The sequence below is a fragment of the Portunus trituberculatus genome, chromosome 4 (genome assembly GCF_017591435.1).
Source record: "Portunus trituberculatus isolate SZX2019 chromosome 4, ASM1759143v1, whole genome shotgun sequence".
NCBI classification, from domain to species: Eukaryota; Metazoa; Arthropoda; class Malacostraca; order Decapoda; family Portunidae; genus Portunus; species Portunus trituberculatus.
The window spans coordinates 8378035-8395771 of NC_059258.1; the positions used below are offsets into that span (position 1 = coordinate 8378035).

At 40.3% G+C, this 17737-nt stretch overlaps 2 protein-coding genes across 4 annotated transcripts in view; both read right to left on the minus strand.

The window, feature by feature from the left end:
* LOC123510818 overlaps positions 1–9822 on the minus strand; it is a 227456-nt gene extending 217634 nt beyond the window's left edge. For 2 of the 3 annotated variants that reach the window (XM_045266248.1, XM_045266242.1), the window contains exon 1: positions 9296–9821. In XM_045266248.1, coding sequence (XP_045122183.1) covers positions 9296–9448 — 153 coding nt within the window. In that variant the 5' untranslated portion in view covers positions 9449–9821. Of the gene's footprint in view, positions 1–9295 lie in introns of all 3 variants that reach the window. The other variant, XM_045266258.1, reaches the window with a different exon arrangement.
* Positions 9823–15622: 5800 nt separating this feature from the next.
* Positions 15623–16990, minus strand: LOC123511384 (piggyBac transposable element-derived protein 3-like). Its single transcript, XM_045267215.1, is given in 3 exon segments — positions 15623–16548; positions 16551–16793; positions 16975–16990. Coding segments are annotated over 3 exon segments (1185 nt in total).
* Between the last annotated feature and the right edge of the window lie 747 nt (positions 16991–17737).

Consider the following 17737-nt stretch of genomic DNA (forward strand, 5'->3'; position numbering starts at 1 on the left):
CACATCCATTCAACTTTCAATAATCTAGCTAGCTGTGCCACAATTCATGCCCTTCAAGAATTAATAATCTACATAAGAAACACATGGATCGAGTCTTCCATCTGGCCTGTGGAATCATGGTCGGTGTTCAACCAGTCAGTTCGCATCAACAATGATGTGGAGGGTTGGCACAGACGCCTCAACCACAGGGCTAATAGAGGTCAACTTCTGTTATACTTACTTATTGGGCTACTTCATGATGAGTCCAGGCTTGCCTCCCTTTATGTGCGACTGGTGTCTGAGGGGAAACTAAAACGACACCAAAAGAAGACATATGCGAATCTACAAGCAAAATTGCAGACCTACTGGCAGGAATTCATCAATGGTGAAAGATCGACAAAACGACTGCTGCGAGCCTGCGCCCATTTGCATGGTCCCATAATCAATTGATGTATTTTTGTTACATGCATGTAGGTCTCTCACTTGTAAATCTATTTTGACATATATGTAGCCTATATGAATGATTTTATAATTGACAATATTGTATTTTACTAATAAAGATAATTCTTGTATTTAATGTAATCTTATGAAAACTTAAAACATATATACAGTAAAAATATTTAAGTATGTTTGGTATAATAATAGGGCCGGCGGCTAGACTCAGCGACTCTCTCTCTCTCTCTCTCTCTCTCTCTCTCTCTCTCTCTCCATATTGATGAAAATAATAATAATAATAATAATAATAATAATAATAATAATAATAATAATAATAATAATAATAATGGCCGAGTTGACAGACGGGTGGCCGAGTTGGCAGATTCGCAAGGCTGAGTTGGTAGACTCACGTAGCCGAGTAGGCTAGAAGCCGAGTTGACTGTGAAGCAAGATAAACATCCCCTTTAGACCAGCAAGATAAACATCCCCTTTAGACCAGCAGATAAACATCCCCTTTAGACCAGCAAGATAAACATACCCTTTAGACCAGCAAGATAAACATACCCTTTAGACCAGCAAGCTAAAAACAACCCCTTCAGACCAACAAGCTGAAAACACTCCTTTTAGACCGACAAGCTAAACCCCCCCCTTTAGACCAGCAAGCTAAAAACATCCCTTTAAACCAGCAAGCTAAAAACACCCTCTTTAGACCCCTTTAGATGGGTTAGGTTAAGATAGGTTAGGGCAGGCTAGGGTTAGGTTATTGCCCACCTTTCTCTGTTTATCTTACCAACAATTAATTGGCATAAAAGCTGTTCTTGATTTCAAAACATTTATGTTGATCAATACATTTGTTTCATTACCTAACCTAACCTACCATAACTTACCCTTACCTATCCTAACCAAACCTAAGGTAGTACTCAAGTAGCCAAGGTTCCTTATGTTCACCTACACTAAATATATCATAAACTGATATCATCACATCATTATACAGGGTGTAACACGAGTTTCTGCGAATACTTCTAGGAGGCGAAAGAACAAGTTATTCTAAGTAAAAAATGTTCTATACTCATATGACTTTTGAGGCTTTGTTTAGTCGTGGGGTGAAATTTAAGTGTAGCTGGTACGGGCGATTGTTTTTATTTCGTAGAAACACCATGTCCACCTTACTGTAAGTGTGTGGTACTTTCAACTGAGATTTTTTTGTCTGTCAAAATCATGCAGTACCATCGAGATTTATTTACCGTCAATCTTGGTGTGATATTCCGAACAGCTGATCTGCTGCTAGCCTCCCTCAGGCAGGCAAGGTGTCCCAGTATAGCCTATTACACGGTGTCAGATTTATCTGTAAATTACCTCTCAGTCAATACTACTCGTCTCATTGCAGAATATTGCTTTACCCCAAAACTTGTAGAAATGATAGCGAGTTATGCAGTTTGTTCGATGGTGAAAAGTAGTGGGTTATTCAATCATTTCTGCAAATTTGTGGGTGTTACAGTATCCCATGATCACATGATCAGACAAATGGTATTACAGATTAGGAATTTACCGGTAAACATTACACAATGTTAACATGTCTGTAATTGGTGACAAATAAAATAAAAGGCTACCCACGTCCCATGGCAGGAAGGCGGTAGTGAGGCTATCTAGCAGAAAATTAGCTGTTTGAAATTTCACATTAAGACGGTGACGGTAAATAAATTTTGATTGTGCTGTGATTTTCCAAAGGAAGAAAATATATACAAAATGCCACACACTTACAGTAAGGTGGAGTAAGTTGATATAGTGTTTCTATAACATAAAACACCCGACCGGCCCAGCCGGTGTTACAGTCACCCCGCCACATGCATAACATAACATAACATAAATAATAGGATAACAAAGGGCCACCAGGGCCCATCTAGGTTATCCTGTATCAGTCGCACAGCGACCTCGTCATCAGTACTTAAAGATACACTTACAAGTACACAATACATTATATACTAATTCTAAATATTTGGCCCATTAACAGGGCTAAGTCCTGCAGCGAAATCCTCTACAATTTGTGGTCCCCATACATGGGGATCATGTCTTATTTAACTATAGTAAATTTCTTATAAAAACTATCATGCAGTGCTATACATAATTATAAATCTAATAGATTTAAGTGCTTATCTAATCTGTTTTTAAACATTGTCAAACTAGTGCTATTTACAACCGTCTCTGGCAATGCATTCCAGAAGTCTACCACTCTATGACTAAAGAAATATTTTCTTATATCTAACCTGCAGCCTTGCTTTCTAATCTTCCTGCCATGATTTCTAGTCCTATTTCCCTCCTCTAAGGTAAAGAAAGATCTCACATCTATGTAGTTTGTATCTGAGAACATTTTAAATAACTCTATCATATCCCCTCTTATACATCTCCTCTCAAATGAAAACATGTTTAATTCCTTTAATCTATCTCTATACTCCAGGCGCTTTAATGCTGGTATCATCCTAGTTGCTCTTCTCTGAACTGCTTCTAACATGTTGATAGTGGGGTAGCCTATAGTGGGGTGACCAGGCCTGTATGCAATACTCTAAATGGGGCCTAACATAGGAATTATATAAGCTACGCACCACTTCCTTACTTTTATAACTAACATTTCTATTTATAAAACCCAGGATCCTATTTGCCCTATTTCTTGCTTCTAAACATTGCTTTGAAAATTTCATAATCCTGTCTATCACTACTCCTAAATCCTTTCCTTCCTCTACTGCCTCTAGCCAACATCCCTCCATCTCATAGTTAAAGTTTGTGTTGTCTTTACCTAAATGCATAACCTGACACTTTTTAGAATTAAACTCCATCTGCCACCTGTCTGCCCATGCTATCAGCCTGTCCAGGTCTCGTTGTATTCTGTAATTGTCCTTTTCACCCTGTACTGCACATGCTATCTTAGTATCATCTGCAAACTTTGATACTTTGCTACTAATTCCTATATCTAAATCGTTAATGTACACCAAGAAAAGAAGAGGTCCTAGCACTGATCCTTGGGGTACCCACTAACCACTTCCTTCCACTCAGACATTGCCCCATTTAATACTACTCTCTGTTTCCTATCAGAAAGCCATTCACTAATCCAATCAACTAACCTACCCCTATCCCATGTAGTCTCAATTTGTACACTAGCCTCCTATGCGGTACCTTATCAAACGCCTTGCTAAAATCTAGATATATAACATCTATGCTATTTCCATCATCTAACTCCTTGGTAATATATTCTAAGATATCGAGCAAATTTGTAAGACAGGACCTCCCTGATCTAAAGCCATGTTGGGTATCTCTAATTAATCTATTCTCATTTAAATGCTCCCAAATACTACCCTTAATGATTTTCTCTAGTATCTTACATACTATACTAGTTAAACTGATCGGTCTATAATTATTCGCATCATCCTTCCTACCTTTTTAAATATTGGAGTAACATTAGCTAACTTCCAGTCCTGAGGTATCTCAGCAAACCTAAGTGATCTTTCAAAGATTAACTTAAGTGCTTCAGAAATACTGTCTACACCCTCCCTAAGTACTCTGGCATGTAGCTCATCAGGACCACTGGCTTTCCTATCGTCTAGTTCAAGAATAAATTTCCTAATAATTCCCGGTTTTATATCAATATTTTCTAAAGCTCTTAAACTACTCGTCGCACTGTTTGTAACAGGATTTCCTATTCTTTCCTAGTAAATACTGAAGAAAATTGTTCATTCAATAATTCTACTATGTCTTCATTTTGATCCACTACTACACCATCTTTTCTGAGTGGTCCAATCTTATCCTTATTTCTTTTATCACTGACCTTGTAATAACTATATAATTTTTTGGGATCTTTACTCCCACGGAAACAAGTCACTGCGGCCCCCAGTTTTTCCGGCCCTGGTCACTCCGGTCCCTAGTTTTTCCGGCCCTGGTCACTCCGGCCTCCCCCGCGTCCGACCCAAGTCACTCCGGCCCCCCTGATGGTCGGGGCGCTGATGGTCGGGGCGCGCGTGTATGAACCCATCAAGGGTTGGGTATATCAAGTATATATATATATATATATATATATATATATATATATATATATATATATATATATATATATATATATATATATATATAAAGAGAGAGAGAGAGGTTACTCTAAATGTGAACTAAAGCAGTGTTTCATACACATTCGAAACCCACTTTCTCCATAAACATAAAGGCGCTTGAATCTCGAAACGCCCCCCTGATGGTCGCGGCGCGCGTGTATGAACCCATCAAGTGGGTATATAGGCCTCGAAACGCAATTAAAATTGTCCGAAGAAACATGAAGCAAAGCCACTTTGGAGTACAAAGCTGCAAAGAATATGAGTGTCACCATGGCTTCCTTTCCGTGTGCTGCTTGTTCTGCAGAAGTACGACCACGGCAGCAGGCATTGCAGTGTGATGGATGTGACCTGTGGCAACATCGAACTTGTTCCTCTGGTGTTTCTCAGCAGGATTACCGCCGTATGGTACGCAGGGAACTTGAAAAACAGTGGTACTGCGTCAAGTGCTCACTGCCGGAAATCACAGGTTAGAAATGTGTGTGTTTGTGTGTACAGTTGCGAGCAAAGGACTCGAGGGCACGTAGTCCACCAACATACTGGTGCAGGAGCCAGGTGGAAGGGATGTGTACAATAGTATAACCTTCACTCTACCCTCTAAATGTGTGTGTGTGTGTGTGTGTGTGTGTGTGTGTGTGTGTTTTGGAGGTTAGATAATCATACATATAATAAAAGTGACATTAAGGACGATTATGATAGAGAGTGAGAGTGAGAGAATAAGAAATAATCATAATAAAAACTATAATAATTTCAATAGTAATGATTGTAACAATAATAGTTGACGATAATAATAATAATAATAATAATAATAATAATAATAATTAATAATATTAATTGTTAGTTTTCTCATAATCGTCCTTAATGTTGCAATTATTATATGTATAATTATCTGGAAAAGCTAATTATCTAACCTCCAAAACTCACACACACACGTACCCTTCCTCTCTTCCTACCCCCTATCGATAATTCCCTCCATTCCTCCTCCCTCCCCTCCCCTCCTCGTCTATCTGTTCCCTTACCTTCTCTCTCTCTCTCTCTCTCTCTCTCTCTAATGATTACCTTAGCCTACCACTAGTTATATAAAATACAGACAGAGACAGACGAACAGGAGAGAGAGAGAGAGAGAGAGAGAGAGAGAGAGAGAGAGAGAGAGAGAGAGAGAGAGAGAGAGAGAGAGAGAGAGAGAGAGAGAATGGAAGTGGGGAGGAGATTACGAACAGGAATCGACGTCATTTGCTCGCAACTATAGTCACTCTTAAAAAAAAAGAGACCACCACATCAGCAGGCAATAGTACTCATGGCTGTGATTTATTTCATTGCTGATCCAGATGTGCCTGTACCTGTGGCCGAGAGCACCCCAGTTGACACTGCCTTATTGTCGTACGATGCTGCTATGATGACTGATGCCGCTGAGGTTACGCCTGTGCTTGACATAAGCACACGACCACCAATGCCAGCTCCATGTGAAGAAGACATCATACCTGATGACACATTAGAAGGGTGCCTGGCGTGGGCGAAGAACTTGAAATCTCCTACAAACTCATCGAGGGCGCAACGAGAGACGGAAAGACTCTTATGGTAGATTCCTTAGGGTATACTTATAACAGAAAGGCATTGGGGAAGAGGAAAATACAGCTTGATAGCAAAAGCACATGGCGTTGTAGTGTTAGAAATAAGAATTTAACCTGCCCAACAACTGTCTCCCAAAACGGTTCTCAATTTATTCGCGGATCCCGTCCTCACGTGCACCAAGCCCAACCTGATGCAGCTCTTAAAGTTGCAGTCACGGCTACTGCCAAGTCTCTAGCCAGAGAGAAAGGGAATTTATTCAAACCTGCCGCCAGTATAGTTGATTGTGCCTTAACCCAAACAGAAGGCAGTGACACTGCTCCTATAAATCCAGAGTACATAGCCCGAAATGTGAACCAAACTCTTTAGATTTTGAACTTGCAGATGATTATATCCCAAAACATTTTCTTCAGGCAGACATTGTGTTGGATAACGCGCGGCACTTGGTATTTGCTACAACAGAGCAGTTGTCATTGCTAAAGAAGGCCAGAACGTGGTATATGGATGCAACATTTCGTGTCGTACGGAAACCATTTCAGCAGCTTTTTTGGCATCCATGCTTTTGTGAAAGGGCAGGAGGGTAATATAAAACAAGTACCACTGGCATTTACACTCATGTCACGAAAGCGAAAGAAAGATTACAAAAGAATTCTCAACACTATCATGGGACTATTTCCAGAGTGTAAAGTAGAGAAATTTGTTATGGATTTTGAAATTGCCTTGTGGTCAGCAGTTAGAACTCTGTTCCCGGTAGCCAAATTGCAAGGATGTGCGTTCCACTGGAACCAAGCAATCTGGAGACAGGTACAGTCACTAGGGCTTGCAGTGCCTTATGTCAAACATCGTCCCACACAAGATTATATACGGCAGTTAATGGCCCTTCCTTTCTCCCAGAGGAACATATTGAACAGACGTTTCGTCATTTAGAATCACGTGCGCCAGCTGGGCCAGTCAAAGACTTGGTAAGGTACATAGAAGAAACCTGGATAGATGGACTGTGGTCGCCAAGTGAATGGAGTGTTTTTGGCGAGAGCATACGCACTAATAATGACGTGGAAGGGTATCACAGAAAATTAAATGGTAGTGCAGGAAATGCACATATTCCTCTCTAAGTACTTATACCCTTGCTGTACAAAGAAGCCAACAACGTACATATCCAGGTGCGGCTAGTCAAGGACGGAAGCTGTCACGTTATCAGCGACGGAAATACCGCTCTATGCAAGGTCGCATCTTCAATTTATGGAAAAAGTACGAGCAACATAAAATAACAACTGATCAGTTATTGAAAGCTTGCTCCAGATTGAGTGGACCAACTATTTAATTTCTCAAGTTACAGCTGAGACTGTTTTATCTGTATTTCAAACACTCTTCATAATTATCATTTTTTTGCATAGCTTGCTCCAGACTGAGTGGACCAACCACTTAACTTTTTTATGAGTTTTACCTATATTTTAAACACTTTACATTTTCATTATTATTATTATTTCTATAATGCTGCTCCAGACCGAGTGGACCAACCACTTGACTTTTTGTATGAATGTTTCCTTTTCTTTTATTTTGACTGTTTTATCTGTATTTTAAACACTTTTTTTTACATTATCATTATTATTGTTATTCTCAATATATATTTATTTCCATATTAGATTTTATCATGTGATTTTGTTGTTGACTAAAAACAGTACTATATAGTGAGAACCAATTTTTATTTTCGTGTTGCTATCTTGCGCCAAATATATACAATGAATTATGTCTGCTTTATTTGTATTTTCAGCATTTATAATAGTGTTCTCTTTGATGATTTAACTGTGGATGATGACTTTCGTAATGCTCCTATTAATCCGTTTTAAATTTGTGTTGGCAAAAGTTAAAAATAAACAATGTTACAACAGAGAAGAATGCTACTTTCTACCAATGTTGTTGATTCATTATCATAGTCTCTTATGTAAATGTAAAGTAAAAAAGAGGAGGCCGGAGTGACCAGGGTGGGAGGCCGGAATAACTAGGGTAGGAGGCCGAAGTGACCAGGGTTGGGGGCCGGAGTGACAGAGGGTCGGAGAAACTAGGGGCCGGCCGCCGGGGTGACTTGAAAGCGAGTCCACCATAATGGCTTCCTGTTTCTCTGCCTTATATCTTTGTAAGGGATACACTGCATCACTATACCCTTTACTGCAACCTTAAAAATAACCCACATCTCCTGTGCAGTTTTATTTCAAAAACTATCTTCCCAGTTTACCTCTCCTAATAACTGACGTAACCTACCATAATTGCCTTTCTGATAGTTTGGGACTCTAGTCTTATTCACTATATTATCCCTACTGGAATTAATGATAAATCTAATTATATGATGGTCACTGTTTGTTAAAGTCTCTCCTACCTCAACTTCCTTTAAACAATGCTCAATATTTGTTAGTACTATGTCTAAAACCTTCCTCCCCTAGTAGGTTTATCTACCATCTGCACTAAATAGTTATCCTGAAAACTTTCCATAAACTTATTTTCACTAGCATCTCCTACCATCCTCTCCCAGTTTACTGACTTAAGATTAAAATCCCTAAGATAATTGTCTGACTAGTACACCCCTATTTATCTCATCTACCATAAGGTTGTCTACATCTGCTGACTGGTTAGGTGGCCTATAAAAGCTAACCCTACTCTAACATCCAGCCATAAGGACTCTACTCTGTTATCTACCTTAATACCATTAACCTGACTGGAAATGAAGGATTTTTTTACATAAATAACTACTCCTCCGCCTATCCTACCAATTCTCTGGTGTAAATACATAATGTATCCATCTACTTCATATTCTTTCCTATTTTCCCTAAACTTTTCCTCATTTACCCATGCCTCTGTGACATATACAACATCTAAGTCCTCCTCAACTATATAACTAGATAGCTCGTCCTTCTTGTTCCTAAGACTCCTGGCATTTACATAAAAACATTTAAGTCCTGCTACCTTCCTAGATGCTGTCTCCTTATTTGGAATCCTAATCTTATTCTCTCCTATTTGCACCTGGAAATCTTTCCTAATCTTTTCACTATCTCTGTTTATCCTATCTAATTTATGTCTAGCATCTTTCTTCTTGAATTTCACCCCACGACTAAACAAACTTGTACTTTCACCTCTAGAAGTATTCGCAGAAACTCGTGTTACACCCTGTATTATAATGTGGATAAAACTATACTAGTTGTATACAATAAACATTGGTTTAGTTTACTTACCTTGGTGTTTTTGGTTGGGGTGGAATCTGCTTGCTTGATAGCATGAAGCCAAGCCCGCGCAAGCTTCTCTTCTTTTGGGAATGAAAATAAGCACACCTTTGGCCCACTTTTGTAATTTCCTTTACATAAAGGAACGCAACACTTGTAAGGCATGGCAGAAGGCCTAGTGAGTGCACTAAAACCACTTAAAACAAGACCACGGCGGAGTTCCACAACACTCCCGGCACACCCAGTAGACGCGGATGGCCTAGTCGCACTGACGTCAGTGACGTCACATCCATCAGGCCTGTATGACAGTATGCGAAGGCCGTGTCTGGACTGGCCTTTGCATCGGCAACTCTTGTAGAAGACAAACAAGAAAAGAAAAAGGACAAACAGAAAACAAAATTAAAGAGCAACACGCAGATTATTTGTTTCTGGCACGCAATAGCACAGGTAACCGTAATACCAGCCGCAGTTTATATACATTTAGGCGTACAACACAATGTCTTTCTCCAAATAAAGATAAAAAGAAATAAAATAAAACGTTGTCTCGACTTTCCTTGGGGATATAGACTAAAAAGCTTAAAACATGGCAGCATATGTGCGTTCTAGTCCTGAAGGGATCTAATCTCTACATGCATAAATTAACTCTTATTTTCTTCCTCTTCTAAAACCTTCATGTTTTTAAATATGATAGCATTAATATCAGTGTGCTGCAGTATATGTCCTTGCTAACCACGTATTTTGGTGTGATATAATGTTGTAATGGGGAGAAAATTGGAACAAAATAAAGGAATTAAAATTATGTTTCTCATCAGTATAATGATTGTTAAAACCAGGCAACTGAATTAACCCGTTCTTGAAAGCCTAATACAAAATTCAAAACTAAATTGGCTTGTTCTATACTGAAAATTGGAAAAATACGTAAATATTCATACTCACATTTGAAATTAAAATTTGGAGATTATTAGAGCATGTTAGCATTACTCAAACATATTAACAGATGCTACATGATGTATAGATCACTAGAAAGTCAAAGAAAGCTGGCTAAACAATGGGAACTTGGTATTATCAAGCTTTAAGGGTATCTATGATTTTCAAAACAACAAACATGGCGTGTCATGAAAGACGCGGAGTGATATCATAATGGGGGAACTGAGATTTTGTTAATATTATGTGTTAATCCCTGGAAAGCGTAAATTATCATTCAGTAATAATTATATAGACAAAATTTTGTCATAGTCACTTTTCAACGTTCATAAATTGCATTTTCTTTAAAATGTATATGGAAATTCAAAATTGGCACTCTTGTAGGTACTTCGTCCTTGATTTTTTTTTTTTTTTTTTTGTAGGTGAGACTGAGTTATATTGAAATTATAGTGTAGTTGTTGGAGTGTTTTCGCATGTCTTGGTGGCGTTAACGATGTTAGAAAATTTGTTTTGAAAGCCATGGAAGGGAACTACTTCAGAGACGGGAGTCCACTCTGTTGTAACACACAAAAATCTTCAATATACCTCACATTATATGAGTAGCTGCCTGCGACAAGGGGACAAGCGCCAACCCCCCTGAAACAGAGTTATTATAGCATTCTGTTCCATAATTTCCCCTACTTCTTGAAAATACTATAACATAATATAACATAAATAATAGGATAACAAAGGGCCACCAAGGCCCATCTAGGTTTTCCTGTATCAGTCGCACAGCGACCTCGTCATCAGTATTTAAAGATACACTTACAAGTACACAATACATTATTTACTAATTCTAAATATTTGGCCCATTAACAGGGCTAAGTCCTGCAGCGAATTCCTCTACAATCTGTGATCCCCATACATGAGGATCATGTCTTGTTTAACTATAGTAAATTTCTTATAAAAACTATCATGCAGCGCTATACATAATTATAAATCTAATAAATTTAAGTGCTTTTCTAATCTGTTTTTAAACATTGTCAAACTAGTGCTATTTACAACCCTCTTTGGCAATGCATTCCAGAAATCTACCACACTATGACTAAAGAAATATTTTCTTATATATAACCTGCAACCTTGCTTTCTATTCTTCCTGCCATGATTTCTAGTCCTACTTCCCTCCTCTAAGGTAAAGAAAGATCTCACATCTATGTAGTCTGTATCTGAGAACATTTTAAATAACTCTATCATATCCCCTCTTATATATCTCCTCTCAAATGAAAACATGTTTAATTCCTTTAATCTATCTCTATACTCCAGGCGCTTTAATGCTGGTATCATCCTAGTTGCTCTTCTCTGAACTGCTTCTAACATGTTGATATCCTGCCTATAATGGGGTGACCAAGCCTGTATGCAATACTCTAAACCTGATATATCCCATCATTTATCATATATATGAGTGTTCACTGTTTTTATCATCTCACGTGTTGGCTCAAAGTTTATGCATTCACCTGCTTTCCTTACTCCTTCCCCACATATCAGTTAATTTCTCAGAGAAATATTTGACAGCCTGTTTCACTTCTCGTTTTTCTTTAGATTTACCAAGGAGAAAATCCGCTCACAGTCAGCATTTGAAACTGGAACACTAAGCAAGGCTCTAGCTAATTTGGAGAGTGTAGGATATCTACCACTTACATGAACTCTAGACCACAGAGACTCTGTATTAGTGTCCTGTGACAAGAAGCTGTCAACATCACCACTCAATAGCAATGAACGCCATTCACAGTCCAACTCTTGTTGTTCATTCTCTTCTGTGATGTTGGGAAATTTCGATGAAATATCCAAGAGGGACTGCCTATCGCTTCCTACAAGGACTGTGGGATCAAGAAGAGAACAGGTTTCTGATAGAGTTTGGTTATTCAGTGGAAGTCGTTGATGTAACTGAACTGATAATTCTACCAGAAATTGCTGGATAGGTACGTTCAAACATTAAACTCATGCTCTCCCAGCAGGCACACGACGTCAAACCGACGTTGATAATTGGTAGAAATTTGGTCATGACGTCGGACACCATAAAAACAATGTCAATTCAACGTCATAATTTCAACGTTGATTATGTGTCAGATATCGACGTTGGAATCACATTCAAATGTTATTGAAAGTTCACCAATATGAAAACTGAGCTATTTTGTACGTTGAATTGCGGATGGAACCTGACGCTGAACCAACGTCGTTCTTCCACTAAAAATTCAACATTAGCATTACAACGTCACTTCTACGTCCGATATAGATGAAAAATCACATTGAAAAGTTGTTGGGAATTTACCAATTTGAAGACTGCCATACCGTATACGCTGAGTTTTGGTTGTAACCTGACGATGAACCAACGTCTTTCTTCAACCATAAAGTCAACGTTGGTTGAATGTTTGAATTACAACGTTGAGTACATGTTACATGTCGACGTGGAAATTACATTGAGTAGTGGTTTGAAATTCACCAAGATGAGACTACTTTTACTCTCTAAGTTGAGTTTTGGTTGTAACCTGACAATGAATCAACGTCTTTTCTCAACCATAGAGTCAATGTCAATACAATATTAGAATTACAACATTGCTTATATGTTGGATGTCGACGTGGAAATCACACTGAAATATTGCTTGGAATTCACCAACATGAAGGCTGACCTACTTTCTAAGTTGAATTAAGGATTAAAATGGATGTTGAACTAAAGATTTTTTTTTTTCAGTGCAATATTCACATTGACTATTGTAAAGCAAAGCCACAATGTCAACGCATACATATTGAACGTCAATTCTATGCAAAAATTAGGACGTTGCGCTGATGTCACTTTTCATTGAGATTTCCACAATGAAAATTATATACAGAATAATTTCAGTCATGATTGATCACATCCTTCTTCGCCAAAATTGCATTAATGTACATCTAGCTACGAATTTCAACCTGAATTAAGTGTTGACTTATACATACAAACATAAATACATTCACACACACACACACACACACACACACACACACACAGTCACACACACACACACACAGGTCTATGAGCTCTGAGCTCGCTCCGTAAATGGGAAAGACTGGCTGGGTGACCAGCAGACGACCGAGGTCAACACACACACACACACACACACACACACACACACACACACACACACACACACACACACACACACACACACACAGCATATATATATATATATATATATATATATATATATATATATATATATATATATATATATATATATATATATATATATATATAATGTTGAATATCTATTGTGAATCCAACGCATCTTCAATGCTGATATACTTTTGTTACACTTTGTGTTCTTCTGGTAGCAAGATGGATACCTTTATGAAAACACATATATTGATGTCACAAAATGTGAGTAGCGATCGAATAACTGTAAAATAGCTTTGTTATATAATAACATTGTTGAAATTTAGTCACGATGCCGACTACATATCAATATTCTTATTGATCGTATCTTTAAAAATGCGATAACTTAATATATATGCTCTTTCTTACATATAGTTTATACTTGTATTTCACTTTAAAGTTTGCGATAGCCTAGAATTATACGTGTATTATTTTTCCACAAATGGCACATTGCATAATATTTAAAATGTGCAATGAATTGATTTGGTGAAAAGAGAATGAAAGAAAAATGAAATACTACATAAAACCGAGCAAAAGACTAAGGAAACAAAACAATAGGAAGATAGAGAGCAGATCGAGAACAAAGGATATAAAGGAGGTGCCGTTACAGAGACTGTACCACCGACAGCATCAACATCATCAGCAACAAATTTGTTGTTTGGGATATAGAGACAGACTGGGTGAAGAGTGAAAGAGGAGTAGAAGAATTGGCTGCTAGAATGAGGAGAATGAATGCAGGTGTAAATGTGGGAAATGATAAGATAGGTGTGCTCTTGTATGCAGATGATGTTGTAGTCATGAGTGAGTCGGCAGAAGAGCTACAGAGTATGCTTGATGTAGTAGATGGGTATGGAAGAGATTTTGGAGTGAGATTTAGTAGTGAAAAGAGTAAGGTAATGGTTGTGCATAGGTCAGAGGATGAGAGGAACCATGTGTGGAGATTAGGAGTGAATGAGGTGCAGCAGACAGATGAATATAAGTATCTGGGGATGTGGATGAGTCCGGATGGCTGTGTAAAGATTAAGAATGAGAAGATAAGTATGGCAAATCAGTGGGTAGGTCGTCTAGGAAGTGCAGCAAGGATGAGGGCGAGTAAATATGACGTGCTGCGAGAAGTTTGGAAGAGCGTGGCTGTTCCGAGCATCATGTATGGTATAGATGTGATTGCTTGGAATGAGAGTGAACTAGATAAGTTAGAAATAGGGCAGAATAGAGTTGCAAGAATGGCACTTAATGCACCTAGATATGCAGCAGTAGAGGCCCTTAGGGGTGATATGGGTTGGAGCACTTTTAGAGAGAGATATGTGAAAGCGACCCTAAAGTATAAGGCTAGGTTAGAACGAATGAATGATGCAAGGATAGTGAGAAAAGTGTTTCTGTGGAATGTCAGGAGTAGCAAGTGGGGGAAGAGGTGTGTCAGGCTGGTAGCAAAGAGTGGGTTAGTAAGTAGTTGGGTTTTTCAACAGGTAGAAGGAAGACATTTAGAGAGAGACTGGAGTATGGTTGTTAGAAATGGAGAAGGTAGAGAATGGGATGTAAGGAAGTGGAAGAGTGAGATAGACAGAGTAGTGAAAGGTGTGGGACTGGATGACTGGAGAAATAGGATGGAGCAAAAGAGTACCTTGGTATGGTATACAGAGAAAGAGGCCCCAATGTATGAAAAGTGGTATGACGAAAGCCTGGGTGGTGATCTTCTCTTCCGAGCTAGGGCACAGTGCATGGATGTGAATGCAAGGAATTATAGATGGTCAGAGTCCCGCAGCAAAGTGTGCCAGATGTGTGACTTGGGAGAGGATGAGACAGTGGAACATGTGGTGGTGGAGTGTGTGAAGTATGCCAGAGACAGGTATGAGATGATGCAAGTGGTGCTGAGGGAGCTGGGGCATGACAGAGTGGAGATGACAGGAAGGGAATGGATGGTGTTGCTGCTGGGACTGTGTGGGAGACGAATGAAAGGATGATTGAGGCTGTGAAAGAGTTCCTGGAGAGAATGTGGCGTGCCAGATGCAGGAACTAGTGGTGTGAAAGATGGTGATTGCCCTCTTTGTTGTCTGGTGTTCTTTATGTTCCCTACAGGAGCTGCCGATACAAAGGCCTGACCCAGAAGAAATTCTGCGTCACCTGTACCATCAAGATCAAGATCAAGATTGGTGTTCTTTATGTTCCCTACAGGAGCTGCCGATACAAAGGCCTGGGGTGGCGCGTGTGTTGGGTGTGTGTAGAGGCTGTTTTTGTGTGCATTGCGTGTTTCAAGTAACATAAGCGAAAGGAAATTGCCACGACGAGTTCCCGCGATGGAAGTGGACGTAGACATGCGGGACTCCATCTCTCCGGGCAAGCGTGGGCAGCCAGATACACCCCTGACGAAAATCCCGGAAGGTAGGCACCGCTGCTGCACTGCCCAAGACCATCCCCAAGCCCCGGACGAGTACGTTAAGGCCTCGTTCCTTTGCTTCCCATTCATCATAAGAGCCACGCCCATGACTCTGCAATTGCTTATCTGACTTGAATGTCAAATTTGGCAATCGTTTATGCTGGACAGTCCCACTGCACCAGATGCCACGGGAAGCCAGATGATCTAGGAGGGGAACTGATGTGAACCAATTATCAAAATATAGCTTGTGGTTCTTGTATGGTGGTATGCACTCAGCAAGGTGTAGTACTGCATTTGAACTAGGGTTCAAATCTGGAACATTTACATTACTTACAGGCTGTATCTTACCAGTGTAGGGAATGAAATCATATACCATCCCCGTATGATCAGCTAGAATAAAAATTTTGTACCCTCGTTTGTGTGGTTTCATTGGAATATACTGTTTCATAGACGAATTTCCTTTGAAAGGAACCATCTGTTCGTCTACGCACAGATATTCAGTCATGGGTATTTCTTTGAACTTTGCCCTCAGGTGATCAAGTAGAGGTCGCACTTTCGAGAGCTTGTCCTGTGGGTCCAATTGAGAATTATCTACTAAGTGAAACTTCATCTTTATCTCCTCCCACCTGTCCCTGCTCATAACTGAACTCACATTTTCATTTCCTACAGAAAAACTTGACCAGTGCAGTCTTGTATTGGGTATTTTACTGATAGACATATACAAGCATAAGCCCAACCATTGCTCAAGTTCTGATCTGCACATATCTAAGGGTTTATTTGGATTTTGCTGAACTGCATAAAATTGGACTGTTCTACAATCATATCCAAGACATTGTCAGTGAAGAACCTCCGAAATATGTCTATAGGTAAAGAGATGCCCTCCTCCTCATCGTTATTGGTGACATCATAGATAGGTATTGTAGGTGCTTCATGTCTGTTATGAACATGTTCCCAGTACAACCTGGAAGTACTTTTTCTCTGGGATTTTACTCTGAGTTGAGCTTGTGGAGGAGAGATTACATCCAAGCTTTGATTTCTAAAACAACCTGTCTTGTATCATCAGAAGCATCATCGCCGCTCCGAGGTACGGAAGGGGCGTCTTTTCGCCAACCCGGCCAAGGTCTCTCACGTCCTCCACGACTCCGCCTTCGGGAAATACATCCTCGAGGGGGAGACTCGATCCCTAGGGAATGGCTCATCCCTGATAGTGGCGGTGTGGGCCCACACCTCCCAAGGTCCCCATGCTACAGTCGCCCTCCTTCACCCTAGGTGAGTGGCCTGTTACGTGCCGCAGAGCAGACCGGGATAGCGGTACCTACCACTACGCCAAGGTGGGGCCCCTGGCGGACGACACCACCCTTGAGGAGGTCCGGGATGGCTTCCGTGTCCTGGAGGAAATGAGGTGGTGGAACTCACCTGGCTTCCACCCCACAGCCTGCCACGCTTCGCCACAGGGAAGTGGCTCAGACTCAAGGTGAGAGGTTCCCCACCCAGCAAGGTAGCCATCGATCAGCTGGTGTTCTACCCATGCCCCATTCTCCTCCCCCTCCTGCACTGCCCAGGGTGCCTTATGTTAGGGCACTCCATCAACACCAGCAGGTCCTCGGTCCGCTGTGCCCGTTGCAGTGGCACCCACCCCTCCCGAAAAGGTGACAAGGATGAGGTATGTGGCAAGCCCTTCCACTGTTTCCAGTGTCGAGGTTCCCATGGGCCCCGGTCACTTCATTGCCCCCATAACCTCCATGCCCAGCAGCTGTACACCCGCCTGGCGAGTGAAGGCACACCCCTTCCTGAAATTAACAAGCAGCTGAGGGCCCTCCAGTTGCCCCGACCACAGCGACGGACTCCTACAACAGCCACCCTTCTCCTACCATCCCAACCCGCTCGGCTGCTCGGGTTGTTGAGCCGGGGTGTTTGTTCCTTCACCTCCGTTGCCACAGGGAACAGGTATGCTGCTCTGCAAGACCTACCCATTGAAGCTGCTAATGTC